The 20889-nt window shown below is 51.3% G+C and overlaps 1 protein-coding gene across 1 annotated transcript; it reads right to left on the bottom strand.

Moving 5' to 3' along the window:
- Positions 1–8655: 8655 nt before the first annotated feature.
- SOX11 (SRY-box transcription factor 11) lies at positions 8656–10065 on the bottom strand. The gene has a single exon (XM_047845113.1). It carries the CDS (start codon positions 10063–10065, stop codon positions 8656–8658), a length of 1410 nt encoding a protein of 469 aa, XP_047701069.1.
- Positions 10066–20889: the final 10824 nt, after the last annotated feature.

Genomic DNA, 20889 nt, shown 5'->3' with positions numbered 1-20889 from the left:
CGACTTCACGGAAAGTGAAATCCGAAGGGTGATCCGCATCTCCCTTAACTTTTCCAGATCTACTGGCGTGCGGCCCATCGTGATTGGGTCCGGTTTTCATACTGATCACAGATGACAACATCTGTAGCCCTGTGATTCAGTCTTATGGGATGACAAGATGTAAAGTGAAAGTGAGTCATCTGCTGAGGCCTCTCTCCACTCCCACTGTGCTCAAAACATCAACATGCAAAGTCCTATACGCTTTGGCCAATGTCCAAATGAGGATGTCGTTATTGCAAACTCACCAAGCTACGCGTGTCATTCAAGTATTCACTTTCAGGTAGAACCAATGTATCGTCCAACAAGACGGTCATCTGCATTTGGGTCACGGCTTTCTGTCCAGGCCATACCATTTTTTTCTGGCACCTTATAGATAAGCAATCCCTAGACTGAGGGTACATCACCTCCCTCTTCCATTCCTACATCTACTGGGAGGACAGTAATGTCAACGTTTTCACACTTTATATCCTTTCCTGCCAGTGACATTTTAGCTGAAGTCCCTCCGATAAATTTAACTATGGCATTAAAAAATAATTCCTATTTTTAAAAAATCCGCAGCACTGAAAGGCACGCAGCACACTACACAGCACCAGGAGCCCCAAAGAAGAATTTGAAACACATCCAGGATCCCTCACTGCTAACTGCAGGGAACTTTTTTACGACATAAAACTTACACCGGATGTATTCTTTGTTTCCTTCAAAATCAAATAGAAATAAGACCCTACCGAGGTGAAAGACATCCTAAAATATTCAGGAATAAAGTGAAAACACTGGCCGCACAATGATCAAAGAGCGTCGCCAGAGATGGTTCTGAAATTTGCTCTACGCTTGGCCGTGAAGCTTGGTGTCGCTAAAAGCCTAAGGGTGGCCGTGTCCATTGTGCACTTGGAGATCTGTTACAATACAAGTGTTTCTGCGAAACCGAATTTACTGTACGATAAACACTCGCCATGGAAACGCATCTTTAAAAAACAATCTGGTAATAATTCCAAGGGTCACTTACAGGCATCCATAAAAGCATTTATATCAAGAATCTCAATGCAGAATGGTTTCTATGTCAAAATACATTTACGCTGTAAATTGTTGCTAGAAAAAAAAAAAAAAAAAGACACAGAGAAACGGAGTTGGCTGCTAATCCCTTCAACAGCAGCAGCTGCCCCTGGTAACTTCCCTTCATTTCCGACCTCAGGCATTTCTGACTGAGCCGTTCATCTGCCTTTCTGTACTTTGTTTATGCTTTTATTCCCTCCATTGGCCGGTTAAAAGCCTCGAGACCTTATTATCAGGCTTATTCCCATTTTCAGCAGCTCTCCACGCTGCCCAGAGCCTTCCTGCGGGGCCTATTCCTGTCCAGGACACCCAGGACGTTTCCAGCCTGTCCGGGATGATCAGTTAGGGGGACAACTCTTTAGGAATTAACCAAGCGGTTACCCCGAGGCAAAGCCGGGAGGGGAAGGAACAAACAAAACAAAACAAAACAAAACAAAAAACCCCGAAAAAACAAAAAAGTCACATGAAAACCACACGTGCAGATCGATCACACAATTTTATTAGAGTCTTTTGAACAAATGTATTCCTCTGTGAAAAACTCTTGCAAAGAGACATTGGGGTGTACTATTTTCAACCCTGAGCAATGACACTGCATACCAAGGAGGTTGGGTCACGAAGCCGGTTCCACTGGGGCACAAGCACAAGCCACTGATATTCTCTATGTGATCAGGTTTTTACAAAAAAATACATAGTTTTCAATAAATAATGCTTAATTTTACAACTTTGATACAGCAATGCCATACACTGGTTTAACACACTAAACTCTGCATGCTAGATAGTCTCTACAAGAAGACGAAACTTGACCATGCATTTTCTTTCCCCCTAGTGCTATCGAACATTTCATCCTCCAGCGCACCGCCTCCGGGAGCTTCACCCTCTCTCTGTTTCACAGCGTCAGGGCGAGCGCTGGCATGCAAACGCTAAAAAAGGTTCCCCCCCACAAACCACTCAGACTTCTAAACAAAAGGGTTTTCAGCTTTTCTGCTCCCAAACCTGCAGTGGCTATGAAAAGTTAAGTTCCACGTGGCCTTGGAAAGTACAGACTCGGTGACAGTGTCATGCTGAAAACTGCTCTCGCTTACCAGGTGGCTCTGCCCTGGTGGCCGCCACGGGGCATCGTGGGAGGCCGTGACCACCAGGAGCCCCAGACCGGAAAGGCAGGCCTCCGTTTTGAAACAGTCCATCAAATAAAAGGTGTCACAGACAAATGCAAAAGACTCTTAAACCCACGACGTATGTACAAGGGTAAAAAGTAGACGAGATGGGGAAATTAACGGTAATGGGATAGAACGCTTCTCCCTACGTGATTCAAGGGATGGGGCACTGTGTTCTCGAACGTAAGCTGGATGAAGGAAAATGTGTTAGAGGGCCCTGTGTCAGTATCGATTCGCTCAAAATCCTTTCCATGGTACCCCATTAGTATTTCCAGTTGCTCTTCCTTTGAGGAGGGAATGTACGAGGTCTAATAGAATAACACAAACGTCAAAGTCACTGCAGGGACCCTAGAGTAAGTATTTTCTACGCGGTTTCAAACTTTTTGTCATATTGCTTTATTTGTCACTTTCACAGCAGAGAAAACCCAAGTCTACGTGACCACATAAAAGAAGTTTGATCAAAGGATGTAAGGAAGCCTCCACGTACGCACATCCAGGTTGTTTCAATTCCTCAACTGCTCATGTGAAAAACCACGTCTCACCTCCGGCATATTGCTTTCCGTGGTTTGTTTCCTCTACGGAGAAGTTATCTGTTTGCGACTACAGGCAACAGAAGTTCCCAAGTCATTCAAAACAGTCCTATCTGTGCACTGGCAGAGGTATTGAATCTTTTAAGAGTATCTCTACCCAATAAAATTATTACTTTTATACATGGAACATTATGAACTTATGTTTCCCTTTGTAAGCCATTTTATACTTTCTGCACTTTTGTGCTTTTATTGAGTATAAAAATAGGTCTCCTTTAAAATTCTGTTTAAGTTCACTAAAAAACTACTTGTTTGTGAAATTCTCTTATAAACTCACTGCATCCACATGGAATAGATAAAACTAATCAGCCAGCTAATGGATCTAGGTAATGTTAAAAAAAAAAAAATTAATAACCTCAATGGAAAAAGCAAAGTAAAGGATGTGAAGATTCAAGAAAAAGGCAGCAGCAAAGTAAAGTGGTAAAGAGCTGAGTTTAATACATTTTGTTTCATCTTTATTGTGACCGGAAACGTGGGCTCCGCAGAAGGGACCAAAACAAAAACAAGAACAAAAACGAAAACAAAACAAACCAAAACGAAAAAACCCCAAACCGAACCAAAGGCAACTGTTGTTGTCAAAGAGCAGAATTTGCCAGATCATCAACTGAAAGGGGACGTGGCGGAAAAAATGGCGTCAATGAACGGTGAGAAAGAAGTGGTCATGAAAATAAGCCCAATCTCTGAGGAGCATGGACAAGAGTCATCGCATGGAGACAGTTACTTTGGGAACTCATGAATTCCTGTGTTGGGTTCCGTAAGGCTCAGACTTGGAACCCCCACAGGCCCAGGCTATACAAAGGGTATTTGGAACTGACATTCCTAATGGAAATTTTATAAAATTTGGCCCTTAGAAGAACTGAGAAATATCCTGAAAAAATCTTCCCTGAAACTGTAAGAAAGAAAGCTTCTTATCTACTGATAAAATTGACAACTCATCAAGCTACGTTCTGCTGGTCATCCTACATAAAAAAAAAAGCACAAATATATTTGCCTCAGAAATCTGTTAAAAGCAGGGGACCACGCAGTAAAAGAGTATAAAGATTCTATAAATGGGAGAGTGCAAGAAAACCTCTCTCCAAAGTGTCCACAAGGTTACATATGCCCATTAGAAGAAAAAGTAAGAATATACATATTATTAATCATCCAGAGAATAAAAAAGTTAAGATCGATATAATATATTTATATTGAATGACTACCTTAAAATAGAGCAACTTATTTGCTTTATTTCTCAGATTCCTTAGGCAAAAGTCACTTAAGTTCTGAAGTGAACAGGAAATGTGAATTTCTTTCACTGGACCAGTATCGCAGGATGACGGTTTCAACTCCCAGAGAAGAGAAAGACAACCTTTGCCTTTTGAGTCCTTCTCTCTTTCAAAAAATAAAAATAAAACAACATAAAAACAAGTAAATCCTCCTGACTGCTATCCGCATGCATATTTAAATCACTTCCCCTTAATTAACATTAAAAAGAAACATCTCTGCCCAAAAGGGTGGTCATGATCTTTTTCTCGCTCAAGGATAATCATTCTACAAATAATTTGCCCTGTGACTGTAGTCATTCATAACATACGTAGTATTTGCAAAGCACAGTTTAAATACACTGCCTTTTATTAGCATTATTATTATTTTAAGAAAAGGGATGCATATCAGAGTGTAAGAACTGGAAGATTATTTCCACAGTTTAAAGAATTAATAAGAGAATGCTGGTTTAAGGTCTTCAAGTTGGAAATCTCACCAAAAAGCCATCATCAAAGTCTGTGAACTAGTTATAAACAGCAGGATACCACTGGCTAGGCTGCAGATTTTAGCGCCCACCCCCCACCCCCATGTTACCATTTTAAGACATTCTGTCAATGCTTAGTTAAAAATAAGACTTACTTAAGAGACCAAAAAAAAAAAAAAATGCAACTAAAGTTTTATTGAAGACTATCCAGTGGCAAGAATACCTGTGTATTATATTATGTTTTCGACATTCAAGAAAGGATTCATCAAGGATCTTCACAATGCATTCAGCAAAACAGCCTTAAATATTGTGAAAAGCGCATTCAAGCGCCTGTCCTGAGCTCTAACAGGTTTTCAATTTAGATCGCTGACCATCTATTTTTTTTTTCCTTTTTCCTATCAAGAACTTCGCCACATAAGCTTCTTTTACTCTTTTTTATTCTATGAAGACTATTTGTTGCCATTCTGAGGCCAATGATGTTACTAATTTCCTTAGCTTAGAGTTTCTACCTCACCACCAAAAAAAAAAAAAAAAAAAAAAGTCCGAGATTCATCCAGGATCAAAACGTAAAACACACGCCAAGTTTTCAGGTTTTCAAAATACATAGACTCCGTCTTAGAAATGGGTTTGCGTTTTCCACAAGTCTCGCAGCTGCAGCGGGGGCCGCCACGTAAAACCACCAGCACAGAATTGTCACTTGTAAACCGCTGGTTCGAGGATTCGTGGCGAGAGTCAACGTCCGGCCCGCGACTGCATCGGTCTATCATTTTGAAAGGTTCAAGAAAAAAAAAAAAAGGTAGCCAACTCCAGAAATCCAGTTCTGTACGGAGAGCCCTGCGAACCCCTAGCCCTCTCGCGTCCCCAGTGTCCTACCCGAATCCGATGGTTCATCGAGAGGGGGAACCACACAACTCCGTCCCTCGGCAGCCAAAGCTCGCGGGCTTCGCGTCCCAGGGGTGGGGGCCGGGGGGGGGGGAGGCCGCGGCTTGGGGCTGGGGGGGGCACAGGCCCCCCCCGGAAGCGGGGGAGGGGAGGCAGGGAGGGTGCGGGGCCCCTCGGCCTAGCATCCCCGGCAGCGTGCGACGCCCCGTTCGGTCTCGCCAAATCTGGGTAAAAATGGAGGCCGAACCCTGGTAAACCGTGTCAGTAGGTTAGAAAGGAGTAGTGGTGATTCTGCGCTGAGTTTCAATTAGCCGCCGAAACCGCCCCCGCGGCGGGCGCCCGGGCGCGGGGGTGGGGCTGGCCGGCCTCCCCCCCTGCCCCCCGGCCCCGCGCGGCCTCCCCCTGCCCCTCCCCCGGCGCGGACCCCCCGGGAAAAGAGGGGCGGGAGGGGCGGAAGGCACGGGAGGGGGGGCGGGCCCAGGCGAAGCGGAGCCCAGAGAAGGGGGGAGGGCCGCGCGAAGGGCCCGCGGCGAGCAGGGCGCGGAGCCCCAGGAGGCAGCGGGGGAAGGAGAACAACCCCGAAGCCGGGGCGCCTTCCCGGAGGCAAGTTCCGGGGCGGCCCGGGAGCCGGCGCGCGCGCGCGCGAGGGCGCGGGTACGCGGGTGCGGCGGCGCCTCTCCCCGGTTCGCTCCCCCCACCCCCACCCCCACCCCGCCCCGCGGGCCTCGGGGCACCGGCGTCCCCGCGCGCCTCCGGGGCCCGACCCCCGCGGGCTGCGCCCTCGGTGCCCCCGCCGACACCCCGCTGGCCGCGGCTCGGGTGGCGGTGCCAGGGTCCCACCCCCCCCCCCCCCCCGCCGCCCCGCCGCGCTCCCGCCCGCGCGGAGCGGCCGGGAAGAGACCGACACCAACAAGCCCTTCCGGCCCCGGGCGCCGCTCGGGGTCGGGAACGGCGGCCTCGCTCCCCACAGCATCTACCTCTGCGCACACGCGGAGATGCAGCGTTAGGGGAGGGGAAAAAAAAAAAAAAAGAGAGAGAGAGAGAAAGAAAAATTCAAAACTGGAAACGGCCGTCCCCACCCTCCAAAGGAGATCGGCGGGGAGCAGAGCGCCCCGAGGGTGGCGGTCACCGCGACGCGAAGCCGGGACGCAGCCCGGGCGCAGAGAACGCGCACCCCCAGCGAGCGCAGGACACCGACGGCGCGCGCGGGCCCCGGGTCCTCGCCCAGGCCGCCCCGCCCCGCCCCGGCCGGGCTGGGTTGGGTGGGGGGGGGGGGGGGAGAGTGGGAGTGGAGGCGGAGGTGAGAAAGGAAACGGACGGGGCGGGGGGCGGGAAGGGAAGGCAGAGGGAAAGAATCCTCCTCCCTGGATTTCAATCACCAGCCACCGAAGGCAGAGGAAAAAGAAACCGGCCTGCGGAGTGAGCCCTTTCAGCCTAACCCCACTCCCATCCGCCGCACAACAGCCTCGTCACTGAATGCGCTGCGACAACATGGGCCTCCAGTTGGACTTCTATAGAGACTATTGGAGATGCGAGTTTCTATCAGTTCCAGCTGATTTATTAAAATTGTCAAGATACAGACTTCCAGCACAAAAAAAAAAAAAAAAAAGAAAAAAAAACAGGGAACGATGTCGACAGTGCATTGAGTCTGCTTTGCCACCATTTGCTACAAAATATGCAGATGGTCTGTACTTTATTTAGATTATATTGCACAAAATGAGAAACTTTTTAAACTATGTGCCTTTTTTTTTCCTTTTTTTGCTAAAAATCGAGAATCCAGTTTCAAACCTTCCATCTGGGGCCCCATCCACATATCACAGCGTATGAGATACATAAAGTCCTACTATAGTACAGTACATATACAATCTTTAGACTAAGATAACAGCTCTGAGGTCTATATCACCATTTTCAATAAATCTTTACCTACAAATATTGAACAAATCTCTACTATAGCTGTACAAAAAAAAGTTTGCTTTTTTTTTTTTTTTAAAACCACAAGGCCTTTAGATGCAAGGATTATTTTAAAATTTTAATCCTTTTAAAACCAGGACATAACGTACCAACATACTTGCATGCTAAAAAACAGAGGAAAAAAAGAAATCAAAAGGGAAGAAGTGCCTGAAAGTCTTACTGAAAAAACACAGCAAGAATGTTCCCTTTTCACTGTACAAAAATACGCCTGAAAATATATTAATTTTTAAAAAAGACTGAGGTCTGTTATGTATCAAAAATGTTTCAATACCTTTTGTACTGAGGTCTAGGCTGTCTGGTATTCAATCAAGGAGGTATAAGGGAACAAGTTACAAAAAAAAAGTTGGCAAGTAGAAATCACATTTGTAAAACCATAAACAATTTGATCTGAAAAGTAAACTCTGATCTTAAGTCAGTTCACAGTTTTTTTTTTTTTGTAAGCGTTTGTACAGTCTGCATTTTTTCAAGCTCCCTGCAGTTTTGTTAAGAATCGGATGCATAGAAGACATCAGTTTTCTCCCTCCAAAAAAATAAAATAAAATAAAAAAGTTGCAATGGTCCCTTTTTTGTTTTTGTGTTTGTTTCTCTTTTTTTTTAAAAAAAAATCATCAGTTCTTTAAGATCTCTTACGAACAAAAAAAAATCTCCAACCAACTCCCTAGCGTAACGGTTGTGCTGCCGAAAAGTCCTCTGCAGACGTCTTCCAGACTTCAAAGACCGACAAGCTTCAAACAGCGCCTTCCGGAGCGGGTCCTCCCTCCCCTCCCCCGCCCTGTCCCCTCCGCCTTTGTTGCAATCACGAATTTCAAGAAAAAGAAATAGTAATTACAAAACCACATTTGGGGGTGGGGGTGGAAATCACAACTCCAGACTAGGTATGCAACTACCTTGAGACACGATAAAGGAAGGGCGGGGAGCAAAAACAAAAACAAACAAACAACCCCCCCCCAAAAAAACAAACAAACAAAAAAAAAGGGACAGGAAAAACGGTTTAAAAATTACTCATTTCACTCTAACTCCACCAAAATTTTCATCATCTTTTCCAATTTCTTTGTGTCACGACATCACATCGAGATCAGCATCTCATGTCTCCCCTCCACCCTACCGCCACCACCGACACCATCGACACCACCATCATCATCATCATCATCATCATCATCATCATCACCGCCACGACCACCACGACTTCCTCCCGAGGAACCCTGCTCAGCACCCGCGGAGAGAAAGAGCGAGAAGCGGGGCGCCCCTCTCAATACGTGAACACCAGGTCGGAGAAGTTCGCCTCCAGCCAGTCCCCCGCGATCATCTCGCTCAGCTCGGGCGTGCAGTAGTCGGGGAACTCGAAGTGGGAGCCCAGGCTGCCCTCGCTGAACGAATCCAAATCCTTATCCACCAGAGACAGGGACAGGTTCCCGGCCGCCGCGCCGCCCCCCAGCTGCTGCTCGCTAGCGCTGTGCGCGCTCTGGGAGAAATTCAAGCTCAGGTCGAACATCAGGTCGTCGGCGTCCTCGCCGCCGCTGCCGCTGCCGCTGCCGCCGCTGCTGGACGAGGAGGACGAGGACGTGGAGACGGAGCGCGAGGACGCGGGCGACAGCGCGGGCTGCGCGAGCGGCGGCGGGTGCTGCTTGGTGATGTTCTTGAAACTGTAGTAGAGGCGGCTGCCGCCCCCCGCGCCCGAGGCCGCGCCGGCCCGCACCTCGTCGTACAGGCTCGCGCCCTCGGGGGACTCGGCCGAGCTGCTCAGCGTGGGGCTGGCGGGCACTTTGGCGACGTTGTAGCGTCTCAGCAGCTGCGGAGGCTGCTGGCCCGGCGGCTGCAGGAGCTGCTGGTGCGGCGGCTCGTCGTCGTCCTCGTCCGCCTCCTGCTTGATCCGCAGCTGCAGCTCGTCGTCGTCCTCGTCGTCCTCGTCGTCCTCGTCCAGGAACACACACTTGACGGTCTTGCCCGCGCCCCCGCCGCCGCCGCCGCCCGCGCCCGCGCCGCTCACGCGCAGGCTGCCGAGCACGTAGTCGTCGCCCGCGCCGCCCAGGTCCCCGGGCTGCGCCGCCTTGGCCGCCCCGGCCTTGGCGCCGCCGGCCGCGGGGGCCGCGGGGGCCTTGAGCTTGCCGCATTTCTTGCTGGAGCCCTTGGAGGTCTTGGCGCCGCCCGCGCCGCCGCCCGCGCCCCCGCCGCCGCCGCCGCCGCCGCCGCCCGCGCCCCCGCCGCCGCCGCCGCCGCCGCCCCCGCCGCCGCCGCCGCTCTTCTCGGGGCTCTGGCTGGCGCTGGGCTTGGCCGAGGGGTCCATTTTGGGCTTTTTCCGGGGCCGGTACTTGTAGTCGGGGTAGTCGGCCATGTGCTTGAGCCGCAGCCGCTCCGCCTCCCGGATGAACGGGATCTTCTCGCTGTCCTTCAGCATTTTCCACCGCTTGCCCAGCCGCTTGGAGATCTCGGCGTTGTGCATGTCCGGGGACTGCTCCATGATCTTCCTGCGCTCGATCTTGGACCACACCATGAACGCGTTCATCGGCCGCTTGATGTGGCCCGACGCCGTCTTGCACCAGTCCGGGTCGCTCTCGTCCAGGGCCACCGGGCTGCAAGCCATGAATTCGCCCTCCTCCGTGTCCAGCGCCTCCCGGGGCAGGTTGCTCTCCGCTTCCAAGCTCTCCGCCTGCTGCACCATGATCCGCCGCGGGGCTGGGCGCTCCAACCCGGGCCGCTCGGTCTCGTGCGGAGGTCCCCCTCCCCCTCTCGCCCCTCCACCTTCCCGGGCAAGTTGCAAAGTCCTCGGTACCCCGCGTCCGCGGCTCCCCCCCTCCCCCCCGCCCCCCCTTCCAGGCTGCACACAGCGGCTGCGGCGGCTGCGGCGGCGACGGCCGCCCGAGCGCGGGAAGCTGCGGCCGCGACGGGAGAGGCGGCGGCGGTCGAGGCAGCCCGGGACCCCCTCTCTCCGGCTCGTGGCTCCCGCCGCAAGCGCCGGACCCCGAACACTCCCAGGCGCGCGCGCTCCTTCTGCAAAAAGTTGAGGGCTCTCTCCCAACTAGTTATCAGGGCGTCATATGGGTGACATCACTCTGCGGGCCAGCCAATGGCTGCTGCCCGGCTCCGCCCCTCTCCCTTTATTAACTCCTCGGCCACGCCCCCTCCGCCCCCCCCCCCCCCGTCCGCCCTCGGGGCTGCTTTGCAAAGATGGGGGGTGGGGGAGCGGGAGGAGGGGGGAGACACGTCTGGAAATATGTTATTTAAAAAAAAAAAAATCCGCGTGTGTGCACAGATGCGCCGCTTCCCGGGATGCGCGGGAGTCGCGCGCTGCACCGCGGCGAACCGGACTAGTCCGGGCCGGGCCGGGCGCCCCTTTGTGCCGGGTCCCCGGGAGGCCGGTCCGAGCGAGCCGACCGGGCGCGCTCGCCCTCCCGGGGCACACGCTCGGGCACGCGCGCAGCCGGAGCGGGCGGGTGCCGCCCGGCGCGCCCCCGGGTGGCTGCCGCTGCCTCCCGGAGCCGCGCGCGCCCGAGCCCGCCGGGGGAGCCCGCCGCGCCCCGGCCGACGGCAGGTGGCGCTTTAACACAACACCTCCCGGGCACGTGGGCTCGCTCTCTCTCTCTCTCTCTCTCTCTCTCTCTCTCTCCTTTTCCCTTTCTCCCTGTTTTTCTAAGGCAAAGAAATCCATATAAAGCCCGAGAGGCTGCATTCTCCCTTCCCCCCGTCTGCATTTTCGGTGCTTTGTCCCTTTTCTCCCCGTGTTTTCCCTCCCTCGGCGGCGACCGGAGACGCAGCGGGACCGTTTGGCCGCGCCCGGCCCGCGTGCGTCCCGCCCCAGGCGGAGGCCGGAGTAACGGTCTGCGGGGTTGGGCTGGGGCGGGGGCCCGGTCCTCGCGTTCCATCTGGCCACTCCCGAGGCTGGTTCTGAACCCGGTTCCCGGGACCCGCGAGCTTCGGCACGGCCCCGCCCCCCGGGCTCTCCAGCCCGCCCTGTCCCCTCCCCCCGCTCCCCACTCCTTCCCGTTCCCCCTCTTCCTCTTTGTCCCCTCCCCCTCTCTCGGTCACCAGCGCCCTCCGGAGCAGCCTCGTCCTGAACGTCTAGCGAGGAGCCAGCACGCCTTGCGGGGCCTCGGCTGTTTTAGTTAGCGACACGGACCGAGGAGAAAAGTAGGTGCACCCCAACTCCCGAGTCCAAATACGTCCGGTGTCTGTGCCCAGGTGGGGCGCACTGCTCCTAGGACCGCGAGCGTAGCCGGAGAACAGGCTGGCTTATGTAAAGCGGCCCCATGGCCCGTCGGTCCCGCTGTGCTACTTGGAAACCCGTTTCTCTTTGTGTTTCTTTATTTAGTCGCTGTTACCCATCTGTGGATATTCTGCGGGGAGATTGAAAGAAAACCTGCTTCCTATTCATTGCCTGTCGTCATCGCTGCCTTCACACCCTCCAGCGCTGGCGAGCCGGCAACTTTGAGTAATTCCCCGAGATACTGCCCAGAGTATTTCGCGAGACAAGTCAGCCTCTTAGGACTCGCACGGTGACCCCAACCCGCTGCTCCCTTTCGGGTTCCTTTCCTGCAAATGACACTGCATTGCTTGCACATTGCAGTTTCCCGATGCCTTTAGTCACAGAAAATGGTACCATGTTTTCACATTTTTCACAGACCATCGCGCGCGCGGTTGTGTGAGTGTGTGTGAGTGTGTGTGTGTGCGCGTGTGCGCGCGCGCGCGCGCGCCACCATTGCAGTACCCTCCCCCACGTTATTCATCCTAAAGAAAAACACTGCGTCCAATCCTTGTGATATTCAAGCCAATCCTGTGGGCAATCTATGCTCTCCAGCCATCGGAACCAGAGGAATTTACAGTCATCCATACAGGGGGACCGCAAGTCTGGAGATGTATAAAACCGAAGGCAGTGTGTGAAAATCCGTATTCACTCCCACAAGGCAAGCCCTGCCTCGTGTTCCTGTCTCTGCGCGCACACTTCCCAGCCGTTTCAGCTCCTGGGAACACGGCCGGAGGGTGGGTGGATGGACTGGTGAATCCTCACTGCTCCCCCCCACCCCACCCAACACATGATAAATCCATACTCCAGCCAGAAGCCTCGAAATAATTTAGCCCAGTTGCATTATTTTCGTGCAAACCATGAGGGCATCTAGCATTTCAGACTCTGAGAGAGAATGCCTTTGCAAATCTTAAGCAAATTCGGTGTCTATTTGCCTTTTTCACTTGACAGCAAACATCATGTTTAGCTTTAGAATGAGAATTAGATTAAGTGCAATCAGGCTGGAAAATAACGGGTTTATTCTGGGAGTGCTATGATCTTCTCAGAGGAAATATAAGTTAATATTTAGTCTTTCGGATAAGAAACATAATTTCTGTTCTGAGAAAGATGGGTCACCCTCGGAGAAGAGAAAACCAGAGTGACAGGGATTGTTTATTAGTGCGAGCCGGGCAGCAGGGACCATGAGAGGGAAGTGCTGTGACTTGATGGGTCTTTCCATAAACACACAGTAGAGGTTGGCGGAGCAAAAGCAGGGCATGGAGACTTCCACAGGAATGGACTGGAGCTAATTCCCCCCTCTGTCTTCTATAGAAAGGTCCCAATTTTCAAAAAGGATTACCTAGATTGCTATTTTGTAACACGATCTACCCACCTCCTTAATGTGAGTGAATTTAGTGAGGATTTGAAGGGAGAAAAGAAAAACTAAATAACTCTTATGTATACTTTTTCTTTCTTTTCTTTCCTTTTTTTTCTTTTCTTCTCTTTTCTTCCCTTTCCTTTTCTTTTCTTTCCTCTCTCTTCTTTTTTTTTTTTCACCCTCTCTATGGGAAGGTTTTAAAATAAGCATAACATTAAAAGAAAAGAAATGGGAACATGCCTGAGACTTGAATGCTTCTCACAGGAACAGTATTTACTTGTGAAAAATGGATGCTTGCAGCATCAGCATCAACCAACTAGTTAAAGGAACTTGAGGCTAACAAATGGAAAATGCAGTCCTCTGTAATGATACACTTCCTGAAAGTTTAGCTTAGTAAAATGGAAATTTGTCTGCTATATTTAAACCTGGTGAATGCATATCAGGGTTAGACCTCTGAATCATCTTTTCACAGCCAATATACATTTCATGTGTGTGTATATCTATGGACGTCTCTGCAGTTTTCCTGCTAATATTAAACATTGTTGGGTATATAATTAATGCTCAGAGTCTTAAGATGTACATTCTATTATAGCCACAAATGACTATTTTTATCATCATTATTATTTTTTTTTAACAAACGTATCTTTAGAAAGAAGACCTTTCATTTATAAGAACTGTTATGTAAGGGGTAAGCTATTATACGAAATCGCTCAAAATCATGATAACACATTTAGAATACATGCAAAGTGTTCCTACTCCCTCGGAACAAGAAACATTTTGCTAAGCAAATAATACACTAAAAATATCACTGGGTAAATATTTGACCCGTTAAATTGAACACACCCGTTTCACAAGAGCTCTGACTATGTGCATTATCTCCATCGCTGAAATGATACCCTGCAGGACAATTCTTTCCATCTCCTCTCTCGTGACCCACTCTCCTGAAACAGGCTTCTCCCCTCACTGTTCTGCTAGCTCTCGGCATCTCTGCCTCAGACCTGAATCCTGAGTTTGATCCCTATATCCTCTGTCTACCTGGAACGCCCCTTGTACGTATCCTCAGACCGGGTGACGGGTGTCAGTTGAACTCCCAGACTCTCCAGACCCTGTCTTACCCTGTTTTTTTTCTCATGGTGCTTTAGGGCCTTGGCATTTTAGCCTATCCATCTAGAGCTTTCTTTTCACCTGATCTTTGCATATTGATCTCCTGCGTTGCATTTAGCCCCAGGTGCAATGCTGGAGGTGGGGGTGGGGGTGGGGATGGGGGTGGGGGTGGGGGTGGGGTGTGCTTCCAGGCACCTGCTGCCCCTTCCCTCAACACGTAGGCTGCCAGTGACGGTCACTTCATGTTTGGTACATCAGGACATACTTTAGTTGCTACAATAATCTGTTGATATTCTCACTCGTGTATTCTCTGAATCACCCAGCCAGAGAGTACGCTTCATTAAAACACTAGCAGAAGGACATAGGGCAGGGACTCTGAAACTTATTTATAAAACATAATTTTACATCGTGACCAGCACACAAGCTGTATGTATACAAAGCAGGAACCAAAGTGTCACAAATGAATATCTCTCCTTATCCGGTGTAATACAGGCTACTTCCTTTTCCATTTCTTTAAACAATGTTGGTTAAAATCCACTGAGTTCACCTATTAATGAGACACTATTGAAGTTTGAGTGACGGTGGCTTGGGTGTTCTAAGACTCTGGAATATTCTGCCTTGGATTGAAAATTCCAGTTCCAGTGTCCTTCTTTCCTTTCCCTTTCCTTTTTGTCCCTCCCTCCCTCCCTCCCTCCCTCCCTTCCTCCCTCCCTCCCTCCCTCCCTTCCTCCCTCCCTCCCTCCCTTCCTTCCTTCCTTCTTTTGTTTTTTCCTTTCTTCCTCCTTCCCCTTCCTCCCCCTTCCTCCTTTCCTCCCTTCTTTCCTTCCTCCTTTCCTCCTTCCTCCTTCCTTCCTTCCTTCCCTCTCTCCCTTCCTTCCTTCCTGTAATTATTTTAGTGGATCTCATCATGTAGCCCTTGATTCTTAATAATAACAAAAGAATTATACAAACCTACTGCCTCCAAACTTCATGTTTTTTCTTTTTTTATTATTCGTATGAGCTACGTATTTTCTTTTAAATGGGCTTTTTTAAAGTAGTTTTAGGTCCACTGCAAAATTGAGTGAAAAGTACAGAAAATCCTCATATATGCCTGTCCCTCACACACGCACAGCCTCCCCCACTGTGGACACGCCCTATGAGAGCTGTGCGTGGTTAACATCTGTGAACCTACACGGACTCATCACAATCGCCCAGAGCCCGCAGTTGACATCAGGGCTCACTCTTGGTGGTGCACACTCTATAGGTTTCGATAAATGGATGATGACACGATATGTCCATCATGATGGAATCGCGCAGAATAGTTGCCCTGCTCTAAATGCCATTTGCGTCTGGGGTCTGGCAACCACTAATCCTCTTACTCTCTCTGCAGTTTCTTTCTTCTTGGTCTTTTCCAGAATGTCTTATAGCTTGAATCCTGTAGCATGTAGCCTTTTTACATTGGCTTCTTCCACTTGGAAAGAAGTATTTAAGGTTCCTCCCGGGCTTTTCATGGTTGGACAGCTCGTGTGTGTGTGTGTGTGTGTGTGTGTGTGTGTGCTGAGTAGTATTCCATTGTCTGGATGGACCACAGTGTATCCACTCACCTGTTGCTTCTAAGTTTTGGCAATTGTGAGTAAAGCTGCTCTAAACGTCCATACAGAGTATTTGTGTGGACCTAAGTTTCCAAATCCTTGGGTGAATACCAACGAGCTGGATCCTGTGGCCAAAGCATATCGAACTTTGTAAGCAACCATCAAACTGTCTTCCCGAGTGGCCACTCCGCTTCCCATTCCAACAGGGATGCGGGCAGCATCCACCTTCTCACCGTCATCCCCAAGTGCTGAGAAGAACACCTGCGTCTGGCGGGAGGCCCACAGATGTTGCTGTTGTGGTGGTTCGAAACTCTGTCTGTCCAGTGCCTCCAGCAGTCCCTGGCAGGCAGTGGCCGCTCGCCAAATGTCCAGTGAATTTTCCTATTTGTTCACGCACCCCAGGGAGCTCGGCCAGTTCTCCCACCCAAGTGACCCCGGATTTCACTCGCTCCTGCTGGTTTCCGTGTGCATTTCGGCTGTCCTCAAGACTCTCAGAATTTCAGCCCCAGACACCGAGCCGGTCTCCCAGTTACCACGCTGCAACTAGACCCTCCTCCAACATGCGGCCGGGCCTATAGGGCTCCCCAAGTTCATGTCCAATGGAGCGCTTCGCCCTCGAACAAAATCCACTCCCCTTTGCAATGCAGGCAAAGCAGCGTTCTTTTCTTTCGGCCTCTCTAGCTTTATCTCTATGCAATCAGCAACAACGCAAAGGAGCATTAGGGCAGCGCAGCACAGAGCAGTGGCTTTCAAACTTATTCTGACCGTGGCCTGCCACACGAAACACATCTTTGCATCGTGACCCCGGGCACATTCACACTACACACGAATGAAACTGCAGCCGTGCCCGGGAGAGACGCTTGTGGTTCCAGATAAAGCTGTTTCCTGCACTCACGCTGGTCCTAGTGACTAGGCATTTGTTAGAACTCGATGGCTTCTGCAATTTAAACAAAACTTATTTTCATTAAACTTACATGAATCAACTTCAGTCTCCACCTGTTTGTTTGTTTGTCTGTTGATGAGAAACTGCTCTAGGAAAACTATTTGACTGGACACCTGGGGATTAAAAAAAACCCTTATTTATAAAAAACGTAAGTAATTGTTTTCTAAAAACTCAGGTCTGCCCTCCTCCCAGGCTGCCCTCCGAGCTTGCACACGGTGCTGCCTGCTTCTGCACCTGCTGTATTTTCCTGCAGCCGCCCCGTCTCGTGCCCCCGGGGATGGGCAGCCAGCGAGGTGGGCTGGCGACAGGGCTCCTGTGTGTTATGCGAACCCTTCACCCCCCGAACCAAAGAGACACTCCAAAGATGCTGTGTGCCCGTCCTCAGGTGGCCGTGTGCGGGGGGAGGGGGGGAGAAGACACCCGTCCATCCACCTGGGGACGGAGGAGGCCCCTCCCTCGGAGGCTCTGCTCCTTTTCCAGCAGTGCCTCTGTGTCACCGTCACCACTCAGGAAGAGGACGTGTGTAGTTGTGAGTGTGAGTGTCTGTAGGTTTACAGGAGTCTGAAATAAAAAGGCGTGGATCGCCAATTTTGGGAGTACATCAGATCTGATTTCTTTCCACATGGCTACCGTCCCGATGAAGGGATCTTCATCTGTTCTTAGAGAAACCATTCCTGCCCAGAGCGACGGATGGGTCGTTAGTTTCGGGGATGTCCCCCCAGGCCGGGCGCCGAGGAGCTAGTGACTATCTCGCCAGGGAGCGGCCTGTAGATCTCGGGTACGTGGTGGATGCAACTTCAGGAGGCAGGTGCCTACCGACGGACCTGGCCGAGAAGGTGATCGCTGGTGACGCCTGATGAGGTGCCCTCTTCCGTTGGGTGGAAGGAGGCCAGGTCCCAGCAATGCCTCTTGCACAGCGGCCTCTGCTGTGTCTCCACCTCCCCACCTGAGCCCCGGAGAAGCGCGTCTTTCCTTATCCGATTCCTGGACTTGGGTAGCTTCTCTTGTTTTCTTCTCCAGCCCTTGTTGAACCAACCTCCCCTCATCCTCTGTCTCTGTCTCGCTCCCTCCCACTCTCTCTCAACCTCTCTCTCTCTCCCTCTCTCTCCCCTGCTCCCCCTTTCTCTCTCCCTCTCTCTCTGCTTGTCTCCGCTGCATCTTTTTGATGTTCAAGGCAGTTAAGATCTTTTCTCCCCCCCCCTCGTCTTTTGCCACGAAACAGCGTTATTAGTTGCGTTATCCCTGTAGCGTAGGCAGAGCTGTGTGGAGCACAGTCATTAAATTCTAGATAATCAAAGCACGGGTAAGAAATAGAGTGAGCGAAAGCAACCTGTAGAGAGGCATGGGCTTTGCACCTTTCCCTGGAGGGGGCACTCACTGATCCTGCCCATCTCTGCTTCCCGTTACACTAGCTGTCGGTTGGTGTGCGAACGTACAACCATGGACTGGGGGGGGGAAGAGGGAAGCAGCTGGTAGGAGGATCCCTGTGTTTGCTCAGCTTGGAGAGACCCCTGCGCAGAGGGCTGCGTGCGGGCGCCACACTCTGGGCCGGGAAAACCCAGACTCTCCCCCTCCTGCTACACCATGAATCACCCATCTGACTTCAGACCAATGGATAACCATTTTGGCTGCCATATTCCTCTTCTGTGTGTGAGTATTTCAGACCAAGTGGCTTCCAAGGTCACGTGGATGTTTCAGAGCTTTATAGTGTTTATGTGACCAAACACATCATTTCTGCAGAAATTCTACACTAGGGGATGTTAGTTTCGTTGCATTCTCTTAAGTGAGAGAGAGAGAGAGACAGAGAGTGAGCAGGGGAGGGGCAGAGACAGAGGGAGACCCAGAATCCGAAGCAGGCTCCAGGCTCCGAGCTGTGAGCACAGAGCCCGATGCGGGGCTCGAACTCCCAGACCGTGAGATCACGACCTGAGCCGAAGCCAGATGCTCAACCGACTGGGCCACCCGGGTGCCCGAGTTTCTTCTTTTTTAAATATGACCGTTTAACTGTGACTCCAGTATTTTATGGTATGTGATGATTGTTCTCGCTCCATTTAAAAGTAGTGCATTTTCGTTGTCGAAACATGGACCGTACAGGCAGCAAATAAAGAGGTCAAAGTCCCCCACATATGCCCACGGTGACATTTTGCGGCCTCTTTTTCAGTCTCGATAGCATTCTCTCAACGCACTGCAGTGTCAGCGTCGTAAAGGCTCTGAGCACAGACTGTCGGCTACAACTTCACCCCCTTCTCTGTGGCGGGGGCACCTGTTCCAGGGACCCTGAAGCACCTTCTCAGCTGCTGTTTCCGGTCACAAATGCCCATTCTGCTCAGGAGGAAGCACCCTTTCCAGCCCTCTTTCTCCATGTCCTTTCAATTCTTAGAAACTTCTGGAACTTCTGCTCGAACAGATTCTGGCCTGCTCACTCTGCTGGGCAGACATGCCTGGCCCTCACCTCTCCAGGTGGGAGTCCGGTGCCGGTTCCCACATGCCTCAGCCCCTGCTGAGCCCCCACCCCTGCTGGGACCCCACAGCTCAGGGCTGGAACCCTTGTTCCCAGACAAGGTGAAGTCCAGCGAGGGGCGGATAAAGGTCCTGCCCAGCAGGCCCAAGAGCAAAGAGTATCAAGCTAAAGGAGATTGGCGTCAGCCTTAAAACTGAATGCAATTGTCCCTGCTAGGGTTCCAACCATGACCCCTTTCCCCCTTCCGGTGTCTCCTCTTTGGAGCGTGGGAACCTCTGTCCTTGCCTGTCCCACCATCGTACTTCGGGAGAAGGTGACCTGTCTGGTGTCACGGGTTCACAGATGGTGAGAAACTCACCTCGAGTGTCACCCATAACTGAACTAGATGACATCTAGACAGGGCTGAGGATTGACAGATGACGCCAGGGCCGGCTAAGACTGTGGGGATGTTGGGATGGGGCACCTGAGTTTTGCATGTGGAAGGACATGAATTTTTAGGAGCCAGGGAAGGGACTGCTGAAGGCTGAATTGTGTGGCCCCAAATTCACACATGGGAGTCCTAATCTGTAGTACATCCGGATGAGACTGTACTTGGAGACGGGGCCTTTGAGAAGGTGGCTGGTCATTCGGGGGGCTCTAATCCGATAGGGGTGACGTGACACCTTTTAAGAAAGAGGAATTTGGACACAGAGACAGACACACACAGAGAGAAGACACGGGGTGCAGATGGAAATGGGTGAGCCAAGTAGAGCGGCTGGAACAGTCTCCCTCTGGGTGATCAGAAGGACCCAACCACTCGGCAACTGGATCTCTGGCTGCTGGCCTCCAGGCTGAAAGAGAAGTCACTCCTGTTGTCTAAGTCAGCCCTGTTGTCTAAGTCAGTGACACATCAGCCCCAGGAAATTAAGAGAGGGGACAAGAACCATAGAGCTGGCCTCTCTTACATAGTCTTTCTGAAGAATGTCTCCCATTAGTTGATTTCTAGACTTTGATGGGCACTTAGGCAGCAGTGGGTTAGGGAAGGTCTAACTGCCCACCACGCAGCCAGACTTTCATTGCTCTGTCTGATGGTCACGGCTTGGACGTGCACGGCCACGTCAATCCCTTTTTAGCTTTGGGGTCTCGGCAAAGCTGTGAGAACCAGAAAAGGACGATTTAACTTTTCATTCAAGCCAAAGGGCATCCCTTCAACAACGTAAGTTAGTTTGGAACTGGAAACCAAGTTGTCAAGGTGATGATCTCTCGCCCTCCGCCCCCCAGCCCGAGCGCTATCGGAAGGGAAATCCCGTGGAGGGACAGCACTCTGGGTGCGCGTGGACACGACGGTTTTTAACCATGTTTCCTGACCACGTTGCGCACGGTGGGCAGAACTGTTGAGGCGTCGGTGCACCCCCTCTGGCACTTGGAGATGCCACTAGAGTAGCCCTTTTTGCATGCACCCCCACCCCCGATTTCCCGGATCCCCCTGCCCAGTGACAGTGAGTTCTGGAAAGCAGGATGAGTCTGCTTGTTTCGCCGCACGCAGGCTGGCCTCTGGGAGATTCTTGGGGGCCCGAGTCTATGAGAAAGGAAGTTCTTCTGGGTTATTTATAAAGACTTGTTTCAGCGCTAGCCCTCCACGATACAATGAAGTTCCTCTAGCCGGTGTCCCTGGCGTATTTCGGAGGCAAGAACGGCTGACACGTGCAAGAAAATTAACGTGGATTTTAGCTTATGGGTGTCCCGCTCGTCGTGGTGCAGGCAGAATGAGAAACACAGCGTCAGGACCGAAAGAGAAGACTGTCCCCCTGGGCCGTGAGTTCTCCTAAAG

Source organism: Prionailurus viverrinus, unplaced genomic scaffold, assembly GCF_022837055.1.
Source record: "Prionailurus viverrinus isolate Anna unplaced genomic scaffold, UM_Priviv_1.0 scaffold_33, whole genome shotgun sequence".
Classification (NCBI taxonomy): Eukaryota; Metazoa; Chordata; class Mammalia; order Carnivora; family Felidae; genus Prionailurus; species Prionailurus viverrinus.
Note: the sequence above shows the minus strand (reverse complement) of the source record. Positions and strands in the feature narration are given on the sequence as shown.

Excerpts from the sequence above, each read along its gene's own strand:
- SOX11 (XM_047845113.1), bottom strand. The coding sequence starts at position 10,065 with ATGGTGCAGCAGGCGGAGAGCTTGGAAGCGGAGAGCAACCTGCCCCGG.